Source organism: Diachasmimorpha longicaudata, chromosome 4 (assembly GCF_034640455.1).
Source record: "Diachasmimorpha longicaudata isolate KC_UGA_2023 chromosome 4, iyDiaLong2, whole genome shotgun sequence".
In the NCBI taxonomy this organism is placed as follows: domain Eukaryota; kingdom Metazoa; phylum Arthropoda; class Insecta; order Hymenoptera; family Braconidae; genus Diachasmimorpha; species Diachasmimorpha longicaudata.
In genome coordinates, this window is record NC_087228.1 from 3,724,158 (window position 1) to 3,749,482 (window position 25,325).

Below are 25,325 nucleotides of genomic sequence, written 5' to 3' on the forward strand. Positions count from 1 at the left end.
GATTTTTCCTCTGCCGGTATTACTGTGACGATTGGTCGATGATAACTAAAGTACGTTACAAAAGTATTGGATGAAACACCATCAAGATATCTCACAAATACAGCATCTATTGTTGTTCCATATTTGGTAGTAGATTCTTTTGGATCGTTATTGATTTGCCATTGAAATTCTTTTTGAAGAAATGTCATTAATGGCATTGATTCAGCTCTTGCAAAATTTACACTGAAATATGCAGCTAAAAATAATGGTAGTTTATGTTTATTCGTTTTAAGAATTATTGAACCTGTTTGACTATAAGGAAATAACCTTTCACGTAAAAATGAAATGAGATGATCCATTTTGTTATTAGGTGAAATGTATATTACAATCATAATTAATTCACTTCCGTCTTGTAGTTTAACAAGTGAAGAACACATATTCCCAATAGATGCAATAGTTTAAAATAGTCTGGTACTATTCGATTAATAAAGTCTTACACAACATTGATAGTATGCCTTGTGTTTAACTGATCAGGGTGACGTCCAGTTTCAATAATAATATTTTGTGATCCTTCTGATGATTGTTGGGAACTGAAATATTTAAAACAATATGATATTGAAATACACAAAAAAAAAAAAATTTAAGTGTGGCTTCAATATACTCATGAACTCAAATCTTAGTTAATTATTGCAATATATGACTAAAGATTTGCAAATATAAATTTTATTAATAAATTTTTCTATATTAATTCCTTCATGAATAATAAAAGAATACTTAATTGAAGATAATATTAATATAATTTATATAAATTATTAATATGATTAATATGAATATAATTAATTAAATATAAAAATATAATAATTACATTTATGGAGACTTGAAAAATACGATCTACTTACTGATGACTTGGTAGTATACCATAGTGTAGTTTCACTTTCTTTGCACAAGGTTGATCACTTTGATCTTCTGAGTTATCACTGTCACACATATTTTATTGTCAAAAATTAAAATGAAAAATTAAATAAAACGCAGGTTATGTGTACCGTAGTAAACAACAACGTCGAACTGAGTGAGAAGCCACACCGTACACTCTACTACACAGAATATAGATAGGCATACCTTAGTATAGCCTGGCGAATGCTCGCCACGGCAAGTATCGCCACGCCAACGATTCAGTTTAGGGGTGCGCCTATAGATGTTTCACATCAAAAAATATCGAACTTCAAAAAAAAAATCACGAAAATCTCCTTCTTTTTCGTTACAAATCGTTTAAAAAAAATATGAAGATATTGTCGAAAATAAACAATTGTGGTAGGGACGATAACTATAAATGAGTAGAAGAACATATGTAAATTTTAAAGCAATCGGTTGAATACTTTTTCTTGTAGGACCTTGACCGTTTCAGAAAATGATGATTCGAGAAAAACGCGTTTAAAGTTGAAAGCCTGGTAGACAATCGCTTACGACACGTCGGCGACTATGAGCTGTAACTTATCAAATACTATGAATTTCGGTCTGAATTTTTCACAGCATGTTTTCAATAGGTTTTACTGTCAAAATATAAAAAAAAAAATCGATTTTTTGAAGTGCTCACATGAGAATAACCCCTTAACAAGAACTAATCCAGTATTCTATCCAAGTTCGTTCAATCCGAGTTTCGAATTTTCGGGTAAATATTTGACAGAAATTTCTAGATCTCCGGAATATTTCCGCTTCATTAAGACTTACGGAATCATAAAGTCGTGAGCTCTGAATAAATCAGTTTCATTCAACTTTTGTAATTCTTTCAAAAGACTCTTCAGGTTCATTAAGAAATTTATTCGCTGGTGTACTTCAGATGTGAATATAATATTTCTATCTTATTAATTTGCAAGAGCTAATTGACAGAGATTCACTTCAATGTTTACCGCGATCGATTTAACATTTCCATTTTCAGCTGAAAGGAACTACAAAATATAGGACGTCGGGATGTTGTGATGTTTTATTTTTAATAGCGTAGCCAGCACACCGGGATAAAAGCCCTTTAGCAATAACCCTGAAAAATTCAATTTCCAGAATTTCCCCGCAAAAATTCTCGGATTTGTCTCACGCTGCATCGCGCAGATCAAATACTCAAATTTTGCATTCATAATAAAAGCTCAGTGAGACGGCAAAGCTGAGATGATAGTCACCCCCTGCCCAGTGTACCCGTAATGGAGATACCCAGGAGGTGTATCCACCTGGGTTTAATTATTAAATATTCTCTGACGACAGCCGAGAATAAACAGACTCCGGTCCTGATGGTAGGGCCACAATGGGGCGCAGCTGAGAGATGGATTGAATCAACAAAAAGGGAATATTTTTGGGAATTAAAAACTGGAGGATCGAGGCTACCTGGGGCTCTCCCGAAATAGAAAGAATGGCAGAGGGCGTCTGTACCGGGGCGGGAGTTGAATTTCAGCTACCTATCGAACCCTTAAAAAATCTAAGATCTCCGACGACCTCAATAGAGATGACGTTTATGAAGTTGCAAGATCATATTGTCTGTGAACGACATCACGGGAAAGCTGACGTTTTTCAGCCATTTCTTAATAATCTTGATCACAATTTAAAGAATTAAAATTAACTTAATATTTTGTATTCAACTGAGTCAATCACAATTGATCTTATCTATCCCAAAAGTAATTAAAATCATTTAATTCTCTGACTACTTGATTTTTCCACGTATTTTTCTTCACTGGAATTTTCCTCGACATCGGTCGGCTCGTTGACACACCCACTACCGCAATCATTGATATTCCCCTGCAAACCCCTCAACATGAATACGAAAAAACAAACACTCGTCCATCCAATCAAAAATAAACTACAATATTCAACAGGCCCTTCCGGAACCTACATTAATTACCTTTATTCGCTGGTGTGAGGAAAAAAATTGATCCTTTTCAATTTCTGTCCATTGAATGGTTCAATATTGGATCAGTCCGTTCAGTTAGTATTCCATAACCAGTAAAAAAATCGGGATTTCCTTTAATCCTTAGAAAACACCGCAGAGTTTATCCATCGAAGCGCGTTATTCAAGAGAAGCGAAAATCGTACCGCGATGCGTTTATTTTTAACTCGTCGCCAGTTCGCAACGGCATAACAACAGTAGCTCCGGCAAAACCCTAATGCATCATTCCATTTATAGCGATCTCTCCAGTTATTTCTAACTAAAATTCCGACAACGTTCGTAGGACGTGCCATTATCATTCTCACAAAGACTTCGTTATCTCTCAGGTTTAGCATTTAAATAACCGGGGAAAAGTATTTTACATTTGACACAGCAATAGTGGTCCCGTGTAGGGAATAGTTTTTGGTAGTATCTTCCAACAATCATTGCTAAGAGCTTTTTGGGAATCGAAACAGACCACGAAAAGCCGACCCAGGCCCTACCTTTGATATTTCCAAAGATATCGACGAAAAACGGTGTGATCCCAAATCCGGCCCCTTTTTCCTCTAGGAGCCGTAGGAGCCGAGAAAAACGATAAAATCTATTGTAGAATATTCCCGGACCCCTAGAAAAATCGGAAATCGTCTCACGAATCCAATGGCGCCGGCCACGGGTTCGGGAATATTCTGAAGTAGATTTTTTCGTTTTTCACGTTTTTCTCGGCTCCTGTGGCTACTAGAGCAAAAAGAGCCCGGATTTGGGATCACACCGTTTTTCTTCCATATCTTTGCAAATATAATAGCTAGGGCCGTTTGGCCGGCACCATTGGATTCGTGAGACGATTTCCCTTTTTCCCAGGAGTTCGGGAATGCTCTAAAACCGATTTTTTCGTTTTTCTAGGCTCCTATGGTTGTTAGAGCAAAAAGGGTCCGGATTTGGGATCACACCGTTTTTGGACCTTATCTCGAGAAATATCATAACTAGGGCAATTTGGCCTGCGCCATTTGATTCGTGAGATGATTTCCGATTTTTCTAGGGGTGCGGGAATATTCTGAGATGGTTTTTCGCGTTTTCTCGGCTCTTGGGCCTCCTAGAGCAAAAAGGGCCCAGTAGTAAGTGGGCATGATTGGCGAATTTATTCTGAGAAATCCCCTTCTTCCCCCCTTTTTTCCAGACGTGTCCAAACAGGTTTTCCCTTTGTCCTTTGAAGAGGACGTCGCCGCTCTGGTGGCCCCCTGGGGTGAGGGTCGCCAAAAAATTTCTTTTGTTCTACAGGAAGTGGGTGGTAAGGGACCCGGGAGGCCTCAAAAATGCTTAAAATGATTCCATTGTTGTGCATTGGAATGTCGTTTTGTAGAACGTGTCAAGGATAACTGTCCATTATTTTTAGGTGGAGATGGATGGCGCAATAGATGCAGGCTTTTTTCCATGTTTTAGGGTAATAAATTTTCCTTGGCTATGGAAGAACGTTGGAAAAATTCACAACGATGTCTCCTTTTTTTTGCCTATGTTTTTCTTTTTTTCTTTCATTGTGTGCATTCTCGTTTTGAAAGTTTTTTTTTTCTAGAGATCAAAAATGTTGTTGCCTGCCTTTTTTTTTCTTATACTTGAAAAGATGTTGAGGGTTTTTTCATAAATAATTCAACACAGGGTTTACATGTTATCTTTTTTATAATTCATAAAAATAATAGCATACATTTTACAAATCTTTCTCTAGATTAAAATAATATACAAAATCATATGTGAGTATGGTCTTTTCAATATGAGGGCATTCTCGAAGCCCCTCCCGCGAATTTATCCCAATAATTGAAGCAATCATGGACTAATTCTCCAAACAATTGGTAGAAATATCCGAGATTTTCATGGGGTATTGTACGTCGAAGATCATCGCCAGCCATGAGATACATCTCCTCGAAATTTCCGCGTAGGCGATAATAAAGATCCTCCGTGGCAGACATTCTTGTATTCCATATAATCCGTGGCAACGCCTGTAATTGATCGCACAAGCGATTCCTTATATTCCTTGAGAAGCAATGTCTCCAAGAAATCCAGCCACTGGTTAACCATGTAGCTTTGTTTTTCAATGTTATGATGCTCGGACCCATCATCATTATGGGAGTCTGATTTGCAACATCATTGCGAACCAGGGTCACGCAGGGGTTTTCAAAACTACGCTGGAATTTCATTTTTATGGTCCCAAATTCCTTTGCAGGTACATTGTGGTTGATCTTGGAATGAAACTGCTCAGAATCAAAGTAGTCGATTACAGTATCCAGATCGTTGAAAAAAGGCTCCATTCTTGACGTGTTATTAACAATATTGGGCGTTTCGGGCGTACGCTCATAAATTGTACAACCGGGACGAATTGACCGAAACACGTAACTTGCAAGCCGACACGAATTTGCTTTCTCTCTGATCTAATCAAAGATATAACTTGTGACAGTACCACATGCTGTTCAGCATCACTGAATCCCTTTTGTTTGTTACTCTCCATGTTGAAAAAACCAATGGATGAAATCGGGACGACTGAATAAAATCCACCACGAGCAGTTGCATTTTATAGCGCTACGTATGAGAGTGGAGGGGGCGGAATCTCCCCACTATGCACATGACAGACCTGCGGGGACGGCGTCACACAGACGCCCCACTCTCGCGGTTGTTGTATGTTGCGCGTTACCTCCACTCGTACAATGCACCCTCCGATACCGATCTTTTTTTTAGTTATGTTTTTGTAACATCCGTCAAAAAATACACATTTTGAATATTCGTCCCGTTATCAACATTTAGAAATCGTGTTTCCCACGTTAGATTATTTGTCTTAAGATTCATAATAGTCAGCTGCATACGAGCGTACTATCTACACCAGTGTCTCGCAAACTGTGTGCCGCGGCACACTGGTGTGCCGCGGGAGAATGTTAAGTGTGCCGCAAAAGATTTTCCAAGTTGCACTAGATATTCTGAGATTAATTTAAAAACCAATTTCTGATAACTATAAAATTACCCAAAAAGTAGTTATTTAACTTTAACTAAATTAGCCAGAACGCAGGTACTCGTATTTGCCCGCTCAAACTTTGTCCTAACAACAAGATGCACAAGCGAGGGGGTACGAATAATGCAAATTTGTTCCCAGAAACAAGCCCATCAATCACATTAAGCTTAAAATAATAATATGTTCCTTTCTATTGTACCAAATATTAATTAATGTACCTATTTGTAAAACAAATTTTTTAAATTATTTTTAAATATACGTTTTCTTCCGAAAATTTATTTAGCTTAGTGTGCCGCGGAGAAAAAATTCCTCAGTTAGCGTGCCGCAGACTAAAAAAGTTTGCGAGACACTGATCTACACGAAGTCACCTTTTGAATTTTATCTTGTTATCAAAACTTAGGAATCATGCTCTCCATGTTGCATTGTTTACTTTGGGACACATAAGGACCTACTGCATATGAGAAAACTAACTAATCATTTTTCCGTCGAAGTATCAGAGGAAACTCGTTGGCAGACTGTGGACTCGAATAAGGTCCTTATCACATTAAATATACATCCATCCACGCTCTATATTTTCTTTTTGTGCCTTGACCATAAGTTTCGTTTTAATTCATATTTAAGCTGAAAATAAATGGGACGATTAAGTTTCTTTTCTTCTCAAGCTCTTGATGCAATTTACCTTGTAACAGGAAGTGATAAAAACCTTCTTGATAAAATTCCTTTATTTTAGCTTGTTTTTCAATGTTCAACTTGGTATTTAAAATTATGGAAGGAGAAAATGGGACCTCCCTAAACAATCCTCATTGTTACAATGGGGTAGGAAAAGTCCGCCCTCATTTTCAATGTCTGATGTGGAGGGATCGGAGTTAACCCTGAAGCATCGAGACTAGAGTACGAAGTATAAAAAATCGTATTCCAAGGTTAGTAACCATTGGGCCCCTAATTTTCTCCATATCTAAGGACACACCCTCAGGTTGAAGATAGAAAACCACATCCCCGTGTATTGCCGCCACATATAAGCGCAGTTAAGCATAGTTAAGCACAGAAAAGATCAGGATTGAGATCAGTTTTGTATTCCTTGGCAAGTCCACATTTATTCTTTCGCTCCTCAAGAAGTAATTGAAACTTGAGTATTGTAAATTATCAGTGTGGTAAATTCTTGTGTGTTAGAAAATTCTTTTGTACACTGTCTTTCGTGAGAGATTTTATACTTCAAGTTTCAGAATTAAATCCGAATAATTGTAACGGATTTCAACTAAACCTGTAAGTGAACAATCTTTGATTTCTTGATGTTAAATATAGACTCTCCAGAGTTATTTGGTCATTAAGAACATTTTGTTTTGCGTTTTTCGACGTGACATTTCCCAATGATCGGAAATGCCTGTCAACTTCGCCCTTCCACCATTTAGCCTCCTCGCCGAACAAACAAAAAACGGACAAAATCGGGACCTAAAAGGTTGTCCGACGCCACCGAATTTTTCTTAATCGAGTAATCAGCAACTCGAAGCCTTAGTAAATAAAAATTAAACACAAGAAACACAAAAAAAGCAAAACTGAACCGTAACTGTTGTAACAGACATTTGGGGATGTCTGTTGAGAACCCAAAGACGGGAGGGAGAACACCAAACCCCGAAACGACGAGTAGTTTAAAAAAGCGTGAGTGAGAGGGAAGAGAGAGAGAATTATTTATTTATTTTCATACTATTCCACCCCGGTGTGGCTAAACCCGGAAAATAGGGATTTTAGATTTTCCCCTCCGCCCTCGGGTGGTCAATTGAGAAATTGTTCGCCTTTTACCGACCCATGTAAGAGTTTTGTGGGCCCATTTAAATTATCGCGAAGAAGGGCCAAATTACGAGTCATCCGGTAGTTTTGTATGGGATTCACCCTCCGTTAATTCTACGGGCGTTTGAATAAGCCGGACTGAAATACCGGCGCTCCAAAAAGCGAATTTGAGGGGGATTAATTGCCTACGTTTTAATTTCTTTTTTGGTGGAAGGTCGCTCGAAGCAGGTACAGCCCCTGCCTTCGACGAATTGCCAGGCTGTTTAGGGTTTTCGTCATTAGTTTTCGTTTTTTTTAAATACATTTATTTAACCCCCTTAGATCCCGGAGAGTCAAACCCGTAGGAAGCGCCAAAACCCCAGAAACCCTAGTGAGCAATCACGTCCCTAGAGCCCGGTCGGTAAAAAGGAGAATCAGGACTACGGTTGGAATTAGAATAGAGAGGGTGACACTACGCGGTGCCCCTCGGAAAATTTCGGGAGGACCTCGGGAAATAGGGCGGAGCCTCCCGGTCTGTCCCCATCAGATCACATCGACGTGATCGATCAGTCGGGATCCGTTAATCGAAGGGAGAAGTTGAAAAGTTTAACCCGTTTACAATAAAGTTTTGTTGAGTCCAAAATGAAGGGAAAAGGCAGGCGTAGACGCCTAGATTTAATGGTGAGTCAATTGTTTTATTTATTCGCTTTGGGTTAAGCCCAAAGCGCCCTTTCTCCACTTCCGGGTGGTTTACGATCAGGGTTAATAATCATTTCCTCAAGTTGTAACGATTTACCCGTCAATAGGGTACGAGTGTTCTCCAGGTTTTACCTGGCCCAAAAATCCTTTTGGAGAGTTTAAATAGTGTTTCTTTTTTTGGTAATTCCAAGCCGTGAGTGAATAAAAAAAAGGATAAAATAATGGTTGCGGTATTACGTAGTAGTGTAAAGGATCGAGCGGGGTGGCGATTGCATCATCCCCCCCGTTCGATCTCCCGATCGAAATTCCACCGGAACTTCTAATGGTTCCCGGTCGGCCAGTAATGATGCAAAATCTCTCACATTTTGTGAGATTGTTCGGAGAAGTATTCTCTTAAAATAGGCTGTTGGATGTCGGAAATCAACTCAGCCGTTTTCGAGATATGTTAAAACACCGGTTTACCGGTTAATTCCCCCCTTGGTGTAACACCTTGGGTGGGCCCATTGAAGCGTGTTCGCGTTTCCAACAAGATTACGGTGATCCTGTTACGGCCAGAAATGATTAAAAATCGTTGAAATTTTACTGAAAGTAGCTACTAGGGTATCGTGATTTAATGGGCTAAAGTTTTTGAGTTTCGCCTCTACGGATTCGGCGTTTTCGCGAATCTCCGGAAACGTGATTTCCGGCCTTTGAAAATCTCCCCCACGCGTGCTGGGTTTCGCGTCCGTCTCTCTCGCTCTCTATCTCTCTCTCTCTCGCACACGTTAGATTAGATGCGCTGCAAAATCTCTAAGATTTGTTAATTATTTGCCTTGTTCGGAGGAGAATTTTTAAGGGACACGTATTTAGGGAATTAGACGAAGTATTTAGTAATATATCCCGAAGCTTTGATAGTAATTGGGAATTTATTAAAGATTATCCAGGGTTATTGATCCTGGCCAAAATTGAAAGAAATTAAAGGAAATGTCGAAGAGAATTAATGTTAGTAAAGTTCTTGCATATCATTTGTAGATAATTAGGAGGGTGGAAAATTTGCAAGAATATACGTAATTTGCTTATTCTCGTGACTTTTTTTTATTTGTAACGAGATTTTTCCTCGGGGTTGAGAAAAACCCGCTAACTGCCCTTTCCCCTGGATTCGCAAGCAACATTTGTTGGGCGCCAGCCGTCCTTTTTACCGGGGGACGACAAACCGAAGTCTCAATAAACTAATTCTTAACGTAAACCAAAATTCACAAAACTAAAAACACATAGCTTTGCTTACGAATCCATGGGAAGACCTTGAATACCCGCGCTGCTCAGGGGGTAGGTTGTGGAGAGAGGGCGTAGTCCGGATGGAGGTGGTTCGTCGGACTTTCATCCACAAAAGAAAATAACAAAACCCCTAAAACTTTGAATAAATAAATTTAATTATTACCTTTGGTAGTATTTCAATTAGTTCTAATACATTATTTTAATTAATAACCATAACCCGAAACAAAAGAAACTATTATCTTTTAAAGAATCTTAAATAACCATAAGTGATACATCATAATCTCTTTTAAATACATATGAGTCCGCCGAGAGAGATAACGCAAAAGACGAGGCTCGAAATTTCTAAATTTTAGCGTAATTAATCCTTTGATTTGTTTTCTCTCTGAATCGCTCAGAGCAAATCCCTACTTCCAATTAAATAATTGACAAATCCCTATAAACGAAACGGATATCGCGGAAATCTCCTCCACCAATGGGGAAGCAACATAATTCTCTAAATCCCTCTAAATTACCTCAGAGGATTAAAATTCTCGTGATGATTCCTTATGGGTATCACTCACGCATCGCGATCACCTTCCTAGCTAATCGCCCCGCATTCGATCAACACCGATCACTCTCACTACGATACGTATCCTTCGATAGTCTAACCGACACTTCTTCTATCAAAATCCCTACCGTACGCTTCAGAGTCCAAAATCGAACTGTTTATTCCTCTCTATCAAGAGCTCTACTACGATTTTTCTATTCCAAAATCCAACTGACATTCTTCCCCAAAATCTGTGCCGTTTGGCACCATTGTCTTGGGCGATTCCCTCTCCGCCTCCCCTCGCCCAAGGGAGACGGCAAGAACTCTCTCCGCTTCCCCCTCGCCCAGGGAAGTGGCATATTTCCATTAACACAGATCTTATTCTCTAAAAATAATATGAGTTAACTTTAACGGCATCGAGATGAGGAGTTAATTAAAAATAAAATCGCAAATATTCTTTTTACTTCTAACCTAACTATTAATGATGCAATCTCACCTGTGGCTCGTTACCCACGTGTTCTATTGTTGACCGGCGACGACCGGCAAAAATCCACCGGATAGCCTCTCTCAGCCTATTCCTCGAACCCAATTCGTTACCGGTAGTCTCCAGGGTGTCGCCTTAAATTGATGTCGTGTCGACGAGAGTATTCACCACGTAATTATACTTGAATTTTACAGTTAATTGCACCTCGATATTTAGCGTCCGTTACACGTGTTTTCCGACAATGGAATAATCACAATAGGCGAGTTGCGGTCGCACTCGGCACTAATGGCGCTGGCGTCTCCGTGTCAACCAGAGGCACGCGCGCCAACCGCATTCGAAATTCAAACGGGGTTTCTCTACCCTCCTAGCATCTCTGGATCGGGAGATGATTCTTTATTAAACATTTTGTTCACGGAACGCGATTAGATCCTTCTGGTTGTTTTCTCGAGGATCAGAGGAAAGTGGGAACCCTAAATTTTACCCTAAAATCTAACTTTTATTCTTTATTTAATATTCAGCCTTTGGCTATCCTAGGGGTTACTAGGGCTGCTCTAGGCCCCTAGGTCTGCCACCCTAAACCCAAAACGTATCTCCCCCTCGCTCTTGATCCCTACATCGAGCGGTATTTTTATGTACTCCTACACAGATCCAAAAAAATCTAAACGGGGGGAGTGATCCTCGGGAAATTCCACGTAGCTCGGTAAATTTTGGCTCATAACCGGGAATTCCCCTTGGTCCCCGCATCCCTAATGTTTCCGATCCTACAAACTCCTATTACCCCTTTCTATATAATTCTCGGACTTCTATCCGCATGACCTGGGGAGTTATTCCTCCCGCTCACCCTAATGCTCTATTTCTTAACCCGAATTCATACCTAAGCCTCTCTCGCTCTCTCTCTCTCTCGACGTACTCACCCCCTTCTGGATATTTTCCTTGGATCCCGGGATGTTTTAAGGAATTCTTGAAAATTCCTTACATATTTTTCCCCTCCTAGATCCCTTATTTTGTAGCCAATACCTCTGGTTCCACCTGAAACTCACCCCTCTCTCCATAACCTAGCACACTGAGTGACCCGAGGACCGTTACCTTTCCCCGAAATCTAATTGCCTCTCTTTTTCTTTTAGATATAGATTTTAGTTACGTTTTCGTTTTTTTGCGTATTTTCGAACTTAATGATTGAGGTTCAGCCCAAATTCCGGTTTGATACTTCCGGCTTAAAAAGTATCTGGCGCCCATTGATTTAAATTTTTGAATCTAATTAGATAAAGGGGAAGTAGGGCGAAGGTGATGGGCATTGTCCGACCCCCATAGAAAATGTCACGTTACACTGTATTAAACCTAACTCAGCGAAGGGCTTAAGGAAGAGGTCACGGATGCCGGCGCTGCTCAATGTGCTAGGTAGTGGAGGGAGGAAGCAGAGATAGGCACAACAGCGGGAGTGCATCGCGAATATAATCGGGAATCGCCCATGGCCCCAGGCGGCACAAGCGCTAGTGTCGTCGAGGGAGTCATGTGCATGTGGTTGAAATGCGTGAAAGCGTACGCGGAAATAAGAAACGGCGGCGACGATGAGTGAATGAATGAATGCGACCATCCAGCTCTCGTTGTCGGAGACGAGAGTCGTGGGGCAGGAACCCGGTAACCTTCTCCGGGTAACCCTGGCCCGGTTGGAGATATGAATGAGAATTTGAGTCACCTCTTCTCTTTTCTTCCTCTTCTTCTAGTCTATTTCTTTTTATCCCAAATACCCTTAACCACCTTTCACATTCTGGGTGCTAGGCTGACACCAAGGACCACCGCCCCGAGGTTCCCCGCGGGAGCCACGCCTGCGTCAGTCACTTGTGACCCGGCGCCGTCATGATTGCTAAGTGTCCTTCGGCCATCTGAACCGGCCGACAGTATGGATTTTTCCAAACCCCCCCTTGGCAGTGGGTAATGGCCTAAGTGTTTGTTATAATGTAAGTAGAGTAAATTCATAGGCCATGCGAGGTTTCCGAAAACCATAACCTGGCAAGGTTGTTTTCATAATACCGCATTGAGCCAGGCTGTTCATCCCGAGGAGATGTTGCGAACGGATCTTCCCTCGGCCCACGCCGGATGATAATTTTTATTACCCCTCTTCGCGACGCGAGCGGAGGACCGACACGATTTCCTCTTATACTTCTCAAGAATCCTAATATTTTCCCTAACCCTGAACTTTTCCTTACTTTTCTACGTAGATGTAACCTCCGGTCGATCCGGGAACTTCGCGGGATTTGTCTTCTTGAGATAATTTTTCGAGTCTCTCTCTCGCGTTTTCCACCCACTAGATGCACGTCCCAACTGTTTTAGAGCGAGACGTAAGGAATTTTTCCGACTCGAATAATAAACACAATAGAAGCCCCTTTCCTCCTAAAAAACGTATGCGACGTTACCTTCGACCAATTAATTCAACCGCAAGAATCAGACGAAGCATTGCTAAAAACGCGGGTGAGTCCTATGAAACTTCCAATGGCAAAGTCATAAGAGCACGTCAACCTCGACCACTCGAGAATTGTAGAATGAAGTGTGCTCAATGAATATCTGATGATTCATGTGAGTCACTCAGGGTTGGATGTTGGAGTTTAGATAAAGTCCGCCTCAAACGTCTCTACCTTGCTCAACTAATTTCTGCAGGGCCAAAACAACGAACCATACAGTCTAAGAGCAGTCGATTGAAGCGACGTAATAGGAATATCTCTCTGAAATATTCAGTCTCTGTCAAGGGTGAAACAGTCCCAATTGAAAAACTTGTTTTCAAAAAATTTTTGATATATTAAACCCCTTTCATTGCTACGATTGTAGCAAAGAAACTACAACCTTCAAACGGGATTTGCACAGACGATAAAAGAGGGCATCATCCATCAACCCGCAAATTATCTATTTCAAAGCGTGACACTATTCCAAATCACATACTGAGTTTCCCGGCTTATGAGTCGCACTATTCTCGCAGCAGAATCTCCAAGAAATTTCTACCTTCTCACTTGACCCGAATTCAGATGTTTAAACTGTATGAGGAAGCATATCCTGATCAAGCCGTTACGAGATGGTCATATAAACCAGAGATCAAGGCGCTTGGCTTATCATTCAAATAACTGAAAACTGACACGTGTAGAACCTGCGATCAATTGCAGATTCAACTGAAATCAGCTACTACCGAGTTAGAGAAGACTTATGCCAAGGAATAACTGGAATCTCATTTGAATATGGCCAATGCACCATACAACATGAAAGCCACTGTCAAGTAAATCGCCAAAAGCGATGACGGTAGAACAATTGTCACGACGTTTCACCTGGGGCAGTGTCTTCCAACGCCGAACTTACCGACTGGACAAATATTCCATTGGAGACAATTGTTTACATTTAATTTACCATGCCACCGTTGCACTGATGGTAAAAGCTTTAATTACATGTGGCATGGAGGAATTGCTTCAAGAGGTGCGAATCAGATTGCATCAGCAGTTCTCGATTTCCTAGTAACACTCCCTGACACTGTAGAACATGTAATATTCTACTCAGATTCTTGTGCTGGCCAAAACAAGAATTCAATTGTGGCTACAATGTTTTTGTGTGCTCTTCAAAAAAAAACGGACACTCAAAATTATCGATCACAAGTTTTTATATCCAGGGCACACTCGCAACGAGTGTGATTTTGATCACTCTGCCATTGAACGGTCGAAGCGGAGGATGCAGCACAGTTATATACCAAGAGATTACTATAACATAGTGTGTATAATTCCAATGTCGCCCAGTGGAAATCACATAGTTTCTTTTCATGAGGGATGTTGCGACGGAAGTCAAGTCGGAACATCCCTCTCTCCCTCTCTCTCCGAACGAACGGGGGTTCGGCCCTCTCCGCTCCGGCCGGGCGCACACGATTGTCTCCGGCGCGCGCGCGGCGACTATTTGGGACTCAAATCGTTCGTTGCGCGTGCGCTTTGGCGCTTCGGGTGTTTTCGGTTTTGGGGATGGGCTGGGTCTTCATCCGGATGAATGTATATACTCTCTGTCTTCTCAAGTGAAAGTTTAAAGTGAAAATCACGCTTTTCTTGCTGATCTTCTTATCCCATTAATATCAGTTAATATATTCGCGATCAAAAACCAAAAATCACAAATAATTAAAAATAATCACAGGCGAAACGGTCGTCCTCACAATTCTAAATATATTTTTTCGTTAATATATAGATTTATTCACCAAAAATATTAACTTAGCATAACCTCCTGGGTAACCCCCTGGATACCACCACGTGCGAGTTAACCTCACAATCATCAAGTGATATCACATATCAACGTTGGATACCAAATATAGGATTTGGACCCAACGAACTGATCTTGTTTATCTTAAGTGTAATTTAAAGCTAAAAGTGTGTGTGTGTCAATTGTATGGGCAACAGCCAAACTAGTGGTTAAACCATTACTGATAAGTTGATTACTCCCAGTTAGTGTATTAATTACTTAAATACATCTTGGGTTTTTTATGCCGTAACGGCTTTTTCCCAAACAAAAAATTGTGTGGATTTATTGATATTATTCAAACCCTTGACCAAACATTTAACGAGAAAAAATTATTGCAACTGTCATACCACTTAGGGTATGACAGTATAGTCAAATCATTTCATGGTGCGAAACATGGGAAAACGCTACCAAGTTATTGTAATGAATTTGGAGAAGCAATTCAATTTCAGTGAGCTTCTAGCTACTAGTACAGTTCGAAAGCTAAATTGCAACGTCAAGGGAGGAAAATTATCATGGAGGAATATTCAGTGGCTCAGATACAATGCATCTACACTTGGATTAATCCAATATACGCATGGCCTCAGTGAAAATGACAACTTTCATTTCATGGATATGAGAAGAAAAAATTTTTTACCCAAATTGAAGTTTCGCTGTCTTCGTACTTCACCAAATCCGATTCATAAGGACCAAACGGTGGATTTGATGAAACTCCTACCGATGATCGATGAGGACAGCCGAGATTTTTACAGGGATCTTATTGTTGATACCGACGATAACCCCCTAACGGATCCAGACATTATCTCTTCAAGTGAAGACAATGATTAAAAAGGGGTAGATATGAGCAGTGTAATACAATTGTAATTGCAGTCTAATAAATACATAAATAAAATTTTTCGTACACAAATCGACGGAATTTAGTAATTGATTATTGCCCTAACAACAACTAGAGAATAAGTCAACATGTCTCTTTCCATTTTTATTGCCGAGGAAGATAAGTTGACTTAACTTTTGTTGGCAATCATAACAGTGAGGATAAGTGCGTGAATTAGGCGTCAAATCTAGTACAAAGCCTTGGTCCCATCGTTATTAACAAATAATGGAGCAATAAATAAATGTCCATCATTGGATGCGTGAAAATCCTCCTTATAATGCTGCAACTCGTTTTTCAGCTCTCCTGAAAAATTCGGATTTCTGCACTTATCCTAGTTTACCACGTCACTCCAGAATTTTTATTGTTTAGACAACTGTGGAAAACTATTCGTTTCCAAAATTTCCTCCTATCTCATAAATACTTCGCAAGTTTAATCCCTTGGTAGTCGACTTGAATCACCTAGAAGTCGTCACAGCATAAAAATCTGTTTACTGAGAAAACCGTGGCAACTACTTTTCACGGAAAAAATTATTGTCTTCAATATTTCTCAAAATTCTTGAGAGCCTTAAAATTTCCACGGATGTCCTCGTCCCAAGAATTTATGTAGACCCCTTTTTTTTTGCTACTCCGCGTCATAGCGATGGGTCCAACTTAGCCATATGCAACGCCGCAGATTTCGTAATGATTTCGACCCTGCAATAGTTTTTCCTCTAACCAGGAAAATTTTTCTTTCCCCCTCTTCCTACAAGGGAACAATTGCTTGCACCCACTCTTCATTGTTGTACTTGAACATTTTTCAGTAAGTTAGTACACCAAAAGATTTCAACGAGACAACCTCGAGATACAACCCTCTGTTGTAATTATCCAAAAACCCGCTAAAACATCTACCGTGCAAGAGTTGTGGCAATAAGTTTTTAATTTGTGTGTTATGTGTGAAGCAATTTATTAATTTTGTGATTAACTGTTCTTCTGACTTTTAAACAAAAACATGCATTAAAATATATCGTGTGTTTTTTTGTGAATTGTGGCTAATTATTAAAATCCCAATCATTAAAAACGTCCTATCCTTCCGTTTTCGGGTCACTCGTCGCTAGTAGTAATACTGGAGAAGAAATTAGCGTACAAAAACTGTATACTTGGGCCTTACAACCCAAGGAAGGGTCGACTTTAAATTCGTATCGGCTATCGCGTTAATTACCCCGTACAAATGATATCGTTCATTTTTGAATCATATTGGGCGTTGTCTCTCCAAGGAGACGAAGCCACATTGGATCCAGAAGAATTTTACAAAGAAGTACCCCAAAGTTTACTGGCATGTGCATAACGATGTCCGAAGATTTGGAACGCCCGTTTCACATTCATAGCCTGAAAGGAATTGGGAGAGATATGGATGTCAGAAATATGTGACAAAAGATTAGAAGTAGCTAAATTTTTGTCGAACGTATACGCTGACGTGAAAACATGCCATGAAACAATCACTCGACTATCCTGCCAAATGGCCCCGTGCATTCTTAATGCGGTAACAACACGCTTGATTAAGGGAGGAAACTCGAAAGCTGCGAAATAAGCTTTGCCTCCTATGGTCACCGTTGCTTTCCCATAATGAACGTAAAGAATTGTGTCATAAAGAGACATTGTTTGAACCTTGATCGCAGACAAGAAGTTTCACCCTTACCTCAGCCTCCTCCAAATGTCGAAGGCATTCATGTAACAGTAACAGTGAATGAATTTCTTGTGCCTAGCCATTTTTGCCGGAAAAAAGTTGGTAATGGGCTGTTTCCGTTTCTTTGTGGTATTCAAACTGGTAAGATTGAAAAAAAAATGTTGTGCGCTCTCATGTCTCGTCGTTTCAGAGGTCCAAGGTCGACTATACCTTCAATGGTGTCGTACTTCGAAGAATATTCCTCATAATTTTTGATCGACATTTCATCCCAAGCTCAAGAGCAATATCTATCGATAAGAATAAAACTGACCATTTTTTCCTTCAGTTTCTCGAAAACGATAGGACAGAATCCTGGACAAATGTCATATTGCGCTATCCACTAGCGAACTGTCCTTTCCCCGGGGAGTACACAGCCCGCTTTCCGCATGCACGTATAGGCCGAAGCCGAATAATAATAAAATTGTTTCACCAAATCCTGCTCTTCGGGGCTATACGGGTTGTTCGGCTTATGAAACTGCAACCTTACCAGGGTTTCAGCAGTAGGATGTAGGGGTGGGACGCGAGAATTCAAAAAATCGTTAATTGTCAACGCGGCAACTGCTTGTGCAGTGATTTTTGGAGGTTGCCTAAGATGGTGCTCAAAATCTCGCGGTCAAAATGCGAATGACCACAACCAATCACCATTGACCACCGTAACGAGAGGTCACGATCGTTTTCGGGATCGCTACGGTGGTCAGTACACCATCGTAGATCAACCGGTTTGGACGCGTCACCCAAATCTAAGGGAAGTTCAACTGGAAACATATCCGGAACTCAACACTAATTTAATCGGGAATATCAACCGGCACTTCAACATACAGTCCATTAAATAATTAAATATCGAAGAGTTTGACCATCGGAGTGCACACCAGTGTATATATTTATAAATAACACAGGAATTTCAACGAAACCAAGTGTGGAAAAATTATCTACAGTAAGGAATTTTCAAGAATTCCTTAGAACATCCCGGGACCCAAGGAAAATATTCAGAAAGGGGTGAGTACGTCGAGAGAGAGAGAGAGAGAGCGAGAGAGGCTTAGATATAAGTTAAGGAAAAGAAAATTGGGAATTAGAGTAACCGGTAGAATAACTCCCCAGTTCATACGGGTAAAAACCCGAGAATTAGATAGGAAGGAGTAATAGAAGTTTGTGGGATCGGAAACATCAGGGATGCGGGGACCAAGGGGAATTCCCGGTTATGAGCCAAATTTACCGAGCTACGTGGAATTTCCTGAGGATCACTCCCCCCGTTTAGATTTTTTTGGATCTGTGTAGGAATACATAAAAATACCGCTCGATTTAGGGATCAAGAGGGAGGGGGAGATACGTTTTGGGTTTAGGGTGGCAGACCTAGGGGCCTAGAGCAGCCCTAGTAACCCCTAGGATAGCCAAAGGCTGAATATTAAATAAAGAATAAAAGTTAGATTTTAGGGTAAAATTTAGGGTTCCCACTTTCCTCTGATCCTCGAGAAAACAACCAGAAGGATCTAATCGCGTTCCGTGAACAAAATGTTTAATAAAGAATCATCTCCCGATCCAGAGATGCTAGGAGGGTAGAGAAACCCCGTTTGAATTTCGAATGCGGTTGGCGCGCGTGCCTCCGGTTGACACGGAGACGCCAGCGCCATTAATACCGAATACGACCACAACTCGCCTATTGTGATTATTCCATTGTCGGAAAACACGTGTGACGGACGCTAAATATCGAGGTGCAATTATAAATAAAATTCGAGTGCAATAAAGTAGTGAAAGCTTCTAGTCGACGCAACATCAAGTTAAGAAGACACCCTGGAGGCCAAAAACAACGAGTTTTGTGCGAGAAATAAGGTCAGGGAGGTTATCCGTTGGATTTTTGCCGGTCGTCGCCGGTCGACAATGGAACACGTGGGTAACGAGCCACAGGTGAGATTGCATCATTAATAGTTAGGTTAGAAGTAAAAAGAATATTTGCGATTTTATTTTTAATTAACTCCTCATCTCGATGCCGTTAAAGTTAACTCATATTATTTTTAGAGAATAAGATCTGTGTTAATGGAAATATGCCACTTCCCTGGGCGAGGGGGAAGCGGAGAGAGTTCTTGCCGTCTCCCTTGGGCGAGGGGAGGCGGAGAGGGAATCGCCCAAGACAATGGTGCCAAACGGCACAGATTTTGGGGAAGAATTTCAGTTAGATTTTTGAATAGAAAAATCGTAGTAGAGTTTTCGATAGAGAGGAAGAAACAGTTCGATTTTGGACTCCGAACCTCACGGTAGGATTTTTTGATAGAAAGGGAGAATAGTGTCGGTTACACCACCGAAGGGTACGTATCGTAGTGAGAGTGATCGGTGTTGATCGAATGCGGGGCGATTAGCTAGGAAGGTGATCGCGATGCGTGAGTGATACCCATAAGGAATCATCACGAGAATTTTAATCCTCTGAGGTAATTTAGAGGGATTTAGAGAATTATGTTGCCTCCCCATTGGTGGAGGAGATTTCCGTGAGATCCGTTGCGTTTATAGGGATTTGATAATTATTTAATTGGAAGTAGGGATTTGCTCTGAGCGATTCAGAGAGAAAACAATTCAAAGGGTTAATTACGCTAAAATTTAAAAATTTCAAGCCTCGTCTTTTGCGTTATCTCTCTCGGCGGACTCGTAGGTATTTAAAAGAGATTATGATGTATCACTTATGGTTATTTAAGATTCTTTAAAAGATAATAGTTTCTTTGGTTTCTGGTTATGGTTATTTATTAAAATAATGTATTAGAACTAATTGAAATACCACCAAAGGTAATAATTAAATTTATTTATTCAAAGTTTTAGGGGTTTTGTTATTTTCTTTTGCGGATGAAAGTCCGACGAATCACCTCCATCCGGACTACGCCCTCTCTCCACAACCTACCCCCTGAGCAGCGCGGGTATTCAAGGTCTTCCCATGGATTCGTAAGCAAAGCTATGTGTTTTTAGTTTTGTGAATTTTGGTTTATGTTAAGAATTAGTTCATTGAGACTCCGGTTTGTCGTCCCCCGGTAGAAAGGACGGCTGGCGCCCAACAAATGTTGCTTGCGAATCCAGGGGAAAGGGCAGTTAACGGGTTTTTCTCAACCCCGAGGAAAAATCTCGTTACACTACCTTCCCGAACTTCCCCACTCACCATCCCATCCGGCCCAACCATCAAACGGAACATCATCATTTAAACACATGGTGTTCAGATTTAAATCTGAAGACGGGGGGCAATCAGCCTCGTCGGCCAAATTCGGTTGACCTCGGGTCACCGACGAGACTGGCTGACCCATTCGTCACATCAGCCTCAGTCTTCGTCTTCGTTTGCCCATGGAACGATCCATACGTCCAAGTCTTTACTGTCTTTTTGTACTAATTCATCCACGGTTAATTTCACCATTTGTTATATCCACCCACCGGTCGGACAATTAAACCAACGGTGTTTCGGTTGTAATTCACCGGTAATTGCCATTGCTTAGTTATTTTTTAATAAACGCCAAAAACCCAATTACAGTTCTAATTATTCTCCCCATAAAAAATCCCGCCCCCAACCACGTCCATCGGAAAATTATCCTAATCCCAAACATTGGTCCTTCGAGCCGGATCGGGGGCCGGAACGGGAGTGTTTGTGAAATAAACCGGTAAAAATCCATCGGAAAATTCGCCTCGTGCTAATTGAAACGTGCATTAGGGATTCGCTTGACCATTCCCACGGACTCGGAACATTCGGGAATTTTCTAAGTGTTGTGCGCGTTAATTGGTTTCGGACAGTTTTCGGACATTGCTTTATCCTCGGGTTTGTTTACATCGGTAAACCAACACCTCATACAACCCAACCCAAAAACGTCGGTTGTATCGTAGTTCGAGTGCCATCGTGAAAACATTCGGCCCACGAGGTACCCACTACATCCATCCCCACTACGGACCCAACGGACAGCGGCGGCGCACAGTACTTCGACCCCAGCGCACAGTCGGTAACCCATCGGCCAACCCAAGTTACCATGGAGGATGATCAAGTGGAAGATATTGATTTCTGCGCCACGGAGGATAACCCAATAGCCGGAGGCTCCACTACGTCAACGGAAACGATAGTGGAGAAACAACGGGAATCGGATTTAACGGTATTTACAAATCCACCCAAATCAGAACCACATGGACCGGCCACCCAATCATCAACAAAAAGTGTTGCCCTCATGAGGAGTGAGGCGCAAATACGGAGGCAATTGATGCTAAACGGGATTTGTGAGAGATTAACCCAATTGCCGGAGGACGAGGCATCGGAGTCAGTCCTCGAAGCATACCAATCGCAAGCCAACGCTTCATGGAAGGAGTTTTCGGATTACCACGAGCTCCTTCTCAGAGAAGCTCCACCGGAGGTCTTCGAGCACCCCTACCACATGGAGGACGTCTACAGCCAGGTATCCTCTACCAATTTCAATATCGGCATCATTATCGGACAACTTCGGACCATTCTTGCCAGGCGGAGGCAGAGAACCCAATCCCAAGGTGCCACCCGGATCCACAGAATTTAATTCGCTCACCCGAATTACTATTCCCACATTTGACGGAAAATATCACGATTGGAGAGCATTTGATGACTTGTTCACCAATCTGGTCATCAATCCACCAAGGATCAGCAATGCGGAAAAACTCACTCGGCTGAAGGCAGCTCTTCGGGGTGAGGCAGCCAGCCTCATTTCCAATATTGTCATTTCGAATGACAATTTCGCAACGGCCTGGGAAGCCCTGAGGAATCGCTGTGAGAACAAACGGGTTCTCGTAGCCTCCCACCTCAACAGGATCCTGGCCTTGACTCCAGTCAAGGTCAAGACAGCCAAGGCCATCCAAACGGTCATCTACACAACCAAGGAAGCCATGCACGCTCTGAAAACCCTCGGAGCCCCAACGGAGCATTGGGACACCATCATCAGTCATTTGATCAGGAGACTGTTAGATCCGGATACACGGGAAAAGTGGGAGCTTAAACTCGGCGATTCCAGAGAAATCCCAACTCTGGAGGAATTTCTCAACTTCCTTTCTTCCATCGCTCGAGGGTTGGAAAACCTCGAGGGCGAAACTAGAACTCCATCCAAGTCATCGGTCACTTCCACCTCCACCACCACGGCTCGGGTTCATCAGGTGTCGGCGGACACTCCTCAGGCACCCAGCAGTCATCCATCCAGCGGATCATCGGCCAAGGCAAGTGCCACCAGCACCAGGGAAAGTCATTGTCCCTGCGGTCCATCGGTCGGCCATACACTCATCAAGTGTCCCACCTTCGTCCAAATGAAGCCATTGGACAGGAGGTCGTACGTTATAAGCAGTCCACGGTGCTTTAACTGCTTTAGAAGCCACAGAGCGGAGAGTTGCCCAGAGACTCAACGGTGCAAGGTTTGCCAGGGCAAACACCACACAATGATCCATGAAGGATCACCCGGAGCTCCAAACGCAGCTCGTTCAGCCACCGCCCAGTCAACGAGCTCAGTCCAACGTCGGTTGGAAAAGGCGGCCAGTCAACCACCAACGGCACCAAGGCCACCACCAGATACGGCTAGCACCAGCGGATCGGGTGAATAAAAATTCCATTTTTAATTTTTATTACACCTTCTCACCTGGATCTTCTTGATAGACTCATCCAAACCACCACTAACGGCACGTAGTACCACGGCGGAATTGATTCGGTCGTCTATCGAGAACCTCACAGTTGTGAGACCATCAGCGGCGGGTCACCACTCATCCAAGGCGGTCAAACCAGCGCACTCAATCCAATCTCCATCGGACTCCAAACCACAGCTGGTGCTCTTGGCAACGGCACGGGCCAGAGCATCTACTCCAGGCGGTTTCTCGCAACCAGCGAGAATTCTCATCGATCAGGGCTCAGAGTTATCATTTATCTCTGAAAGCCTGATCAAATTGCTCCAACTCCAACGGAAGGCGGCGGTCATCAATCTAATCGGCATCGGGTCCACGGACTCAGGTCGCACTGGAGGCTTGGTGTCTGTTACACTCCACTCCAACTTTGACAGTCAGTTTGTCAAAATACGGGCCCACATCCTCGGCAAACTCACAGCGAAATTACCCTCTATTTCCTGTGAGTCACCGTCCATCGGCGAACTCCAACACCTCCAACTGGCGGATCCTAGTTTTGGAAAATCTGGTCCCATAGACGTCATCATCGGTGCAGATTTCTACGGCCAAATCATCGGAGACCAAGTGATTAAATCCGCGGATAATCAACTCGTCGGCCAGAACACCACCTTCGGCTGGATCATTTCGGGACCAGTTTGTTGCTCAGGCTGTTCGACCAAGGTCTCTCTAACTGCAGTACGAGAGACTTCGAACGAGCAACTGCTGGCACTTTTGAAGAAGTTCTGGACCCAGGAGGAATTGCCAGCTCAGAGCAATAACCCTCTCACCCAGGAGGAGCTCGAATGCGAGCAACAGTTCCAATTCACCCACACTCGGGATCCAACGGGAAGGTATGTCGTCAGACTACCCTTCAAATCATCGGCCAATTCCCTTGGGGTCTCAAAACCCAAGGCTTTGCGGCAACTTCACCAGCTCAGCGGCAAACTCCAAAGAGACTCCATCTACGGGAAGCTGTACCGAGACTTCATCCAAGAATATGAAGCTCTTGGACACATGCAGCGAGTAGTGGACACCACGGAACCATCTCCAGCATACTATCTGCCACATCACGGAGTGCTACGGCCAGATAGCACAACAACCAAGCTTCGGGTTGTATTCAACGGCTCCAGTCCCACCTCAACCGGTACGTCACTTAACGACATCCTCCACGCCGGCAGGAAACTCCAGGTAGACGCTCCAGACGTGCTTCTCTGGGTGAGAAGACACAGGTACCTCTTCGGCACGGACATTGTCAAAATGTTCCGGCAAATTAGGATCCACTCGGACGACTGGAACCTCCAGCGTATCCTATGGCGTGATGAGAACCAACTCATCACGTTTCAACTCACCACGATCACCTGCGGCCAAACCTGTGCTCCATGGTTAGCTCTTCGAGTTCTCCAGCAGCTCACGGCGGACGACGGACATCGGTATCCAAAGGCGGTACCCTCACTCTCCAAAGGCAGATACGTAGACGATATCTACGGCGGAGCGGATTCACCAGGGGAGCTGAGAGAAATAATCATTCAGCTCATCGGGCTCTGCAAGGCGGGCGGCTTCCCCCTTCAGAAATGGGCCAGCAATTGTCCGGAGGTCCTCAGCCAACTTGGGCTGTTACCTCCATCATCCCCATCATCTTCATCGGAGCTTCACTAAAGGGAGCAGGTCATCAAGGTGCTTGGCTTGTGCTGGAACTCACACCAAGACAACTTCCAATTCAAATCACAGACCTTCTCCACCAAACCAGTAACCAAGCGGCTCATCTTATCGGAAATCGCCCACATTTTTGATCCATTGGGCTTCATCTCTCCAGTAACCATCAAAGCCAAAATTATTATGCAGGAACTGTGGCTCATCAAGGTCGGTTGGGATGATCCACTTCCCATGTCCACCATCAGACGCTGGAATCAGTCCAGGGAAGAACTAAGCCACGTCAACCTCATCGCAGTTCCTCGGTGGCTCCAACTTGACTCCACGGTCTCCAACCTCCAAGTCCACGGCTTTGCGGATGCCTCCAACCTCGCCATCGGAGCGGTAGTTTATCTTCGGACGGAAAAACCAGGTACGGCTCCAGTCATCTCTCTGGTATGCGCCAAGACACGTGTTGCCCCACTTAAAAGAGTGACTATCCCTAGACTTGAGCTAACAGCAGCAGGGCTCTTGACGGAGCTCACCTCCGACGCCATCAAACAGCTGGAGCTAGCCCAACCAACCATCTTCCTCTGGACGGACTCCTCGGTGGCTCTAGCATGAATTAAGTCTCATCCATCTCGCTGGAAAGAATA

General features: G+C 42.6%; 1 protein-coding gene across 1 annotated transcript; it reads left to right on the top strand.

Moving 5' to 3' along the window:
* Positions 1-21,413: 21,413 nt before the first annotated feature.
* Positions 21,414-24,696, top strand: LOC135161809 (uncharacterized). Its single transcript, XM_064119733.1, has 3 exons — positions 21,414-21,830; positions 21,919-22,981; positions 23,042-24,696. The coding sequence occupies exons 1-3, from the start codon at positions 21,414-21,416 to the stop codon at positions 24,694-24,696; spliced, it is 3,135 nt and encodes a 1,044-aa protein (XP_063975803.1).
* Positions 24,697-25,325: the final 629 nt, after the last annotated feature.

What these genes read in the sequence shown, in the direction of transcription:
- LOC135161809 (XM_064119733.1), top strand. Translation starts at nt 21,414, where the DNA reads ATGGAGGATGATCAAGTGGAAGATATTGATTTCTGCGCCACGGAGGAT. An exon ending in TGGAGGACGTCTACAGCCAG is followed by an intron (nt 21,831 to 21,918) that starts GTATCCTCTACC and finishes CCCAATCCCAAG; the next exon opens with GTGCCACCCGGATCCACAGA. An exon ending in GGCTAGCACCAGCGGATCGG is followed by an intron (nt 22,982 to 23,041) that starts GTGAATAAAAAT and finishes TCTTCTTGATAG; the next exon opens with ACTCATCCAAACCACCACTA.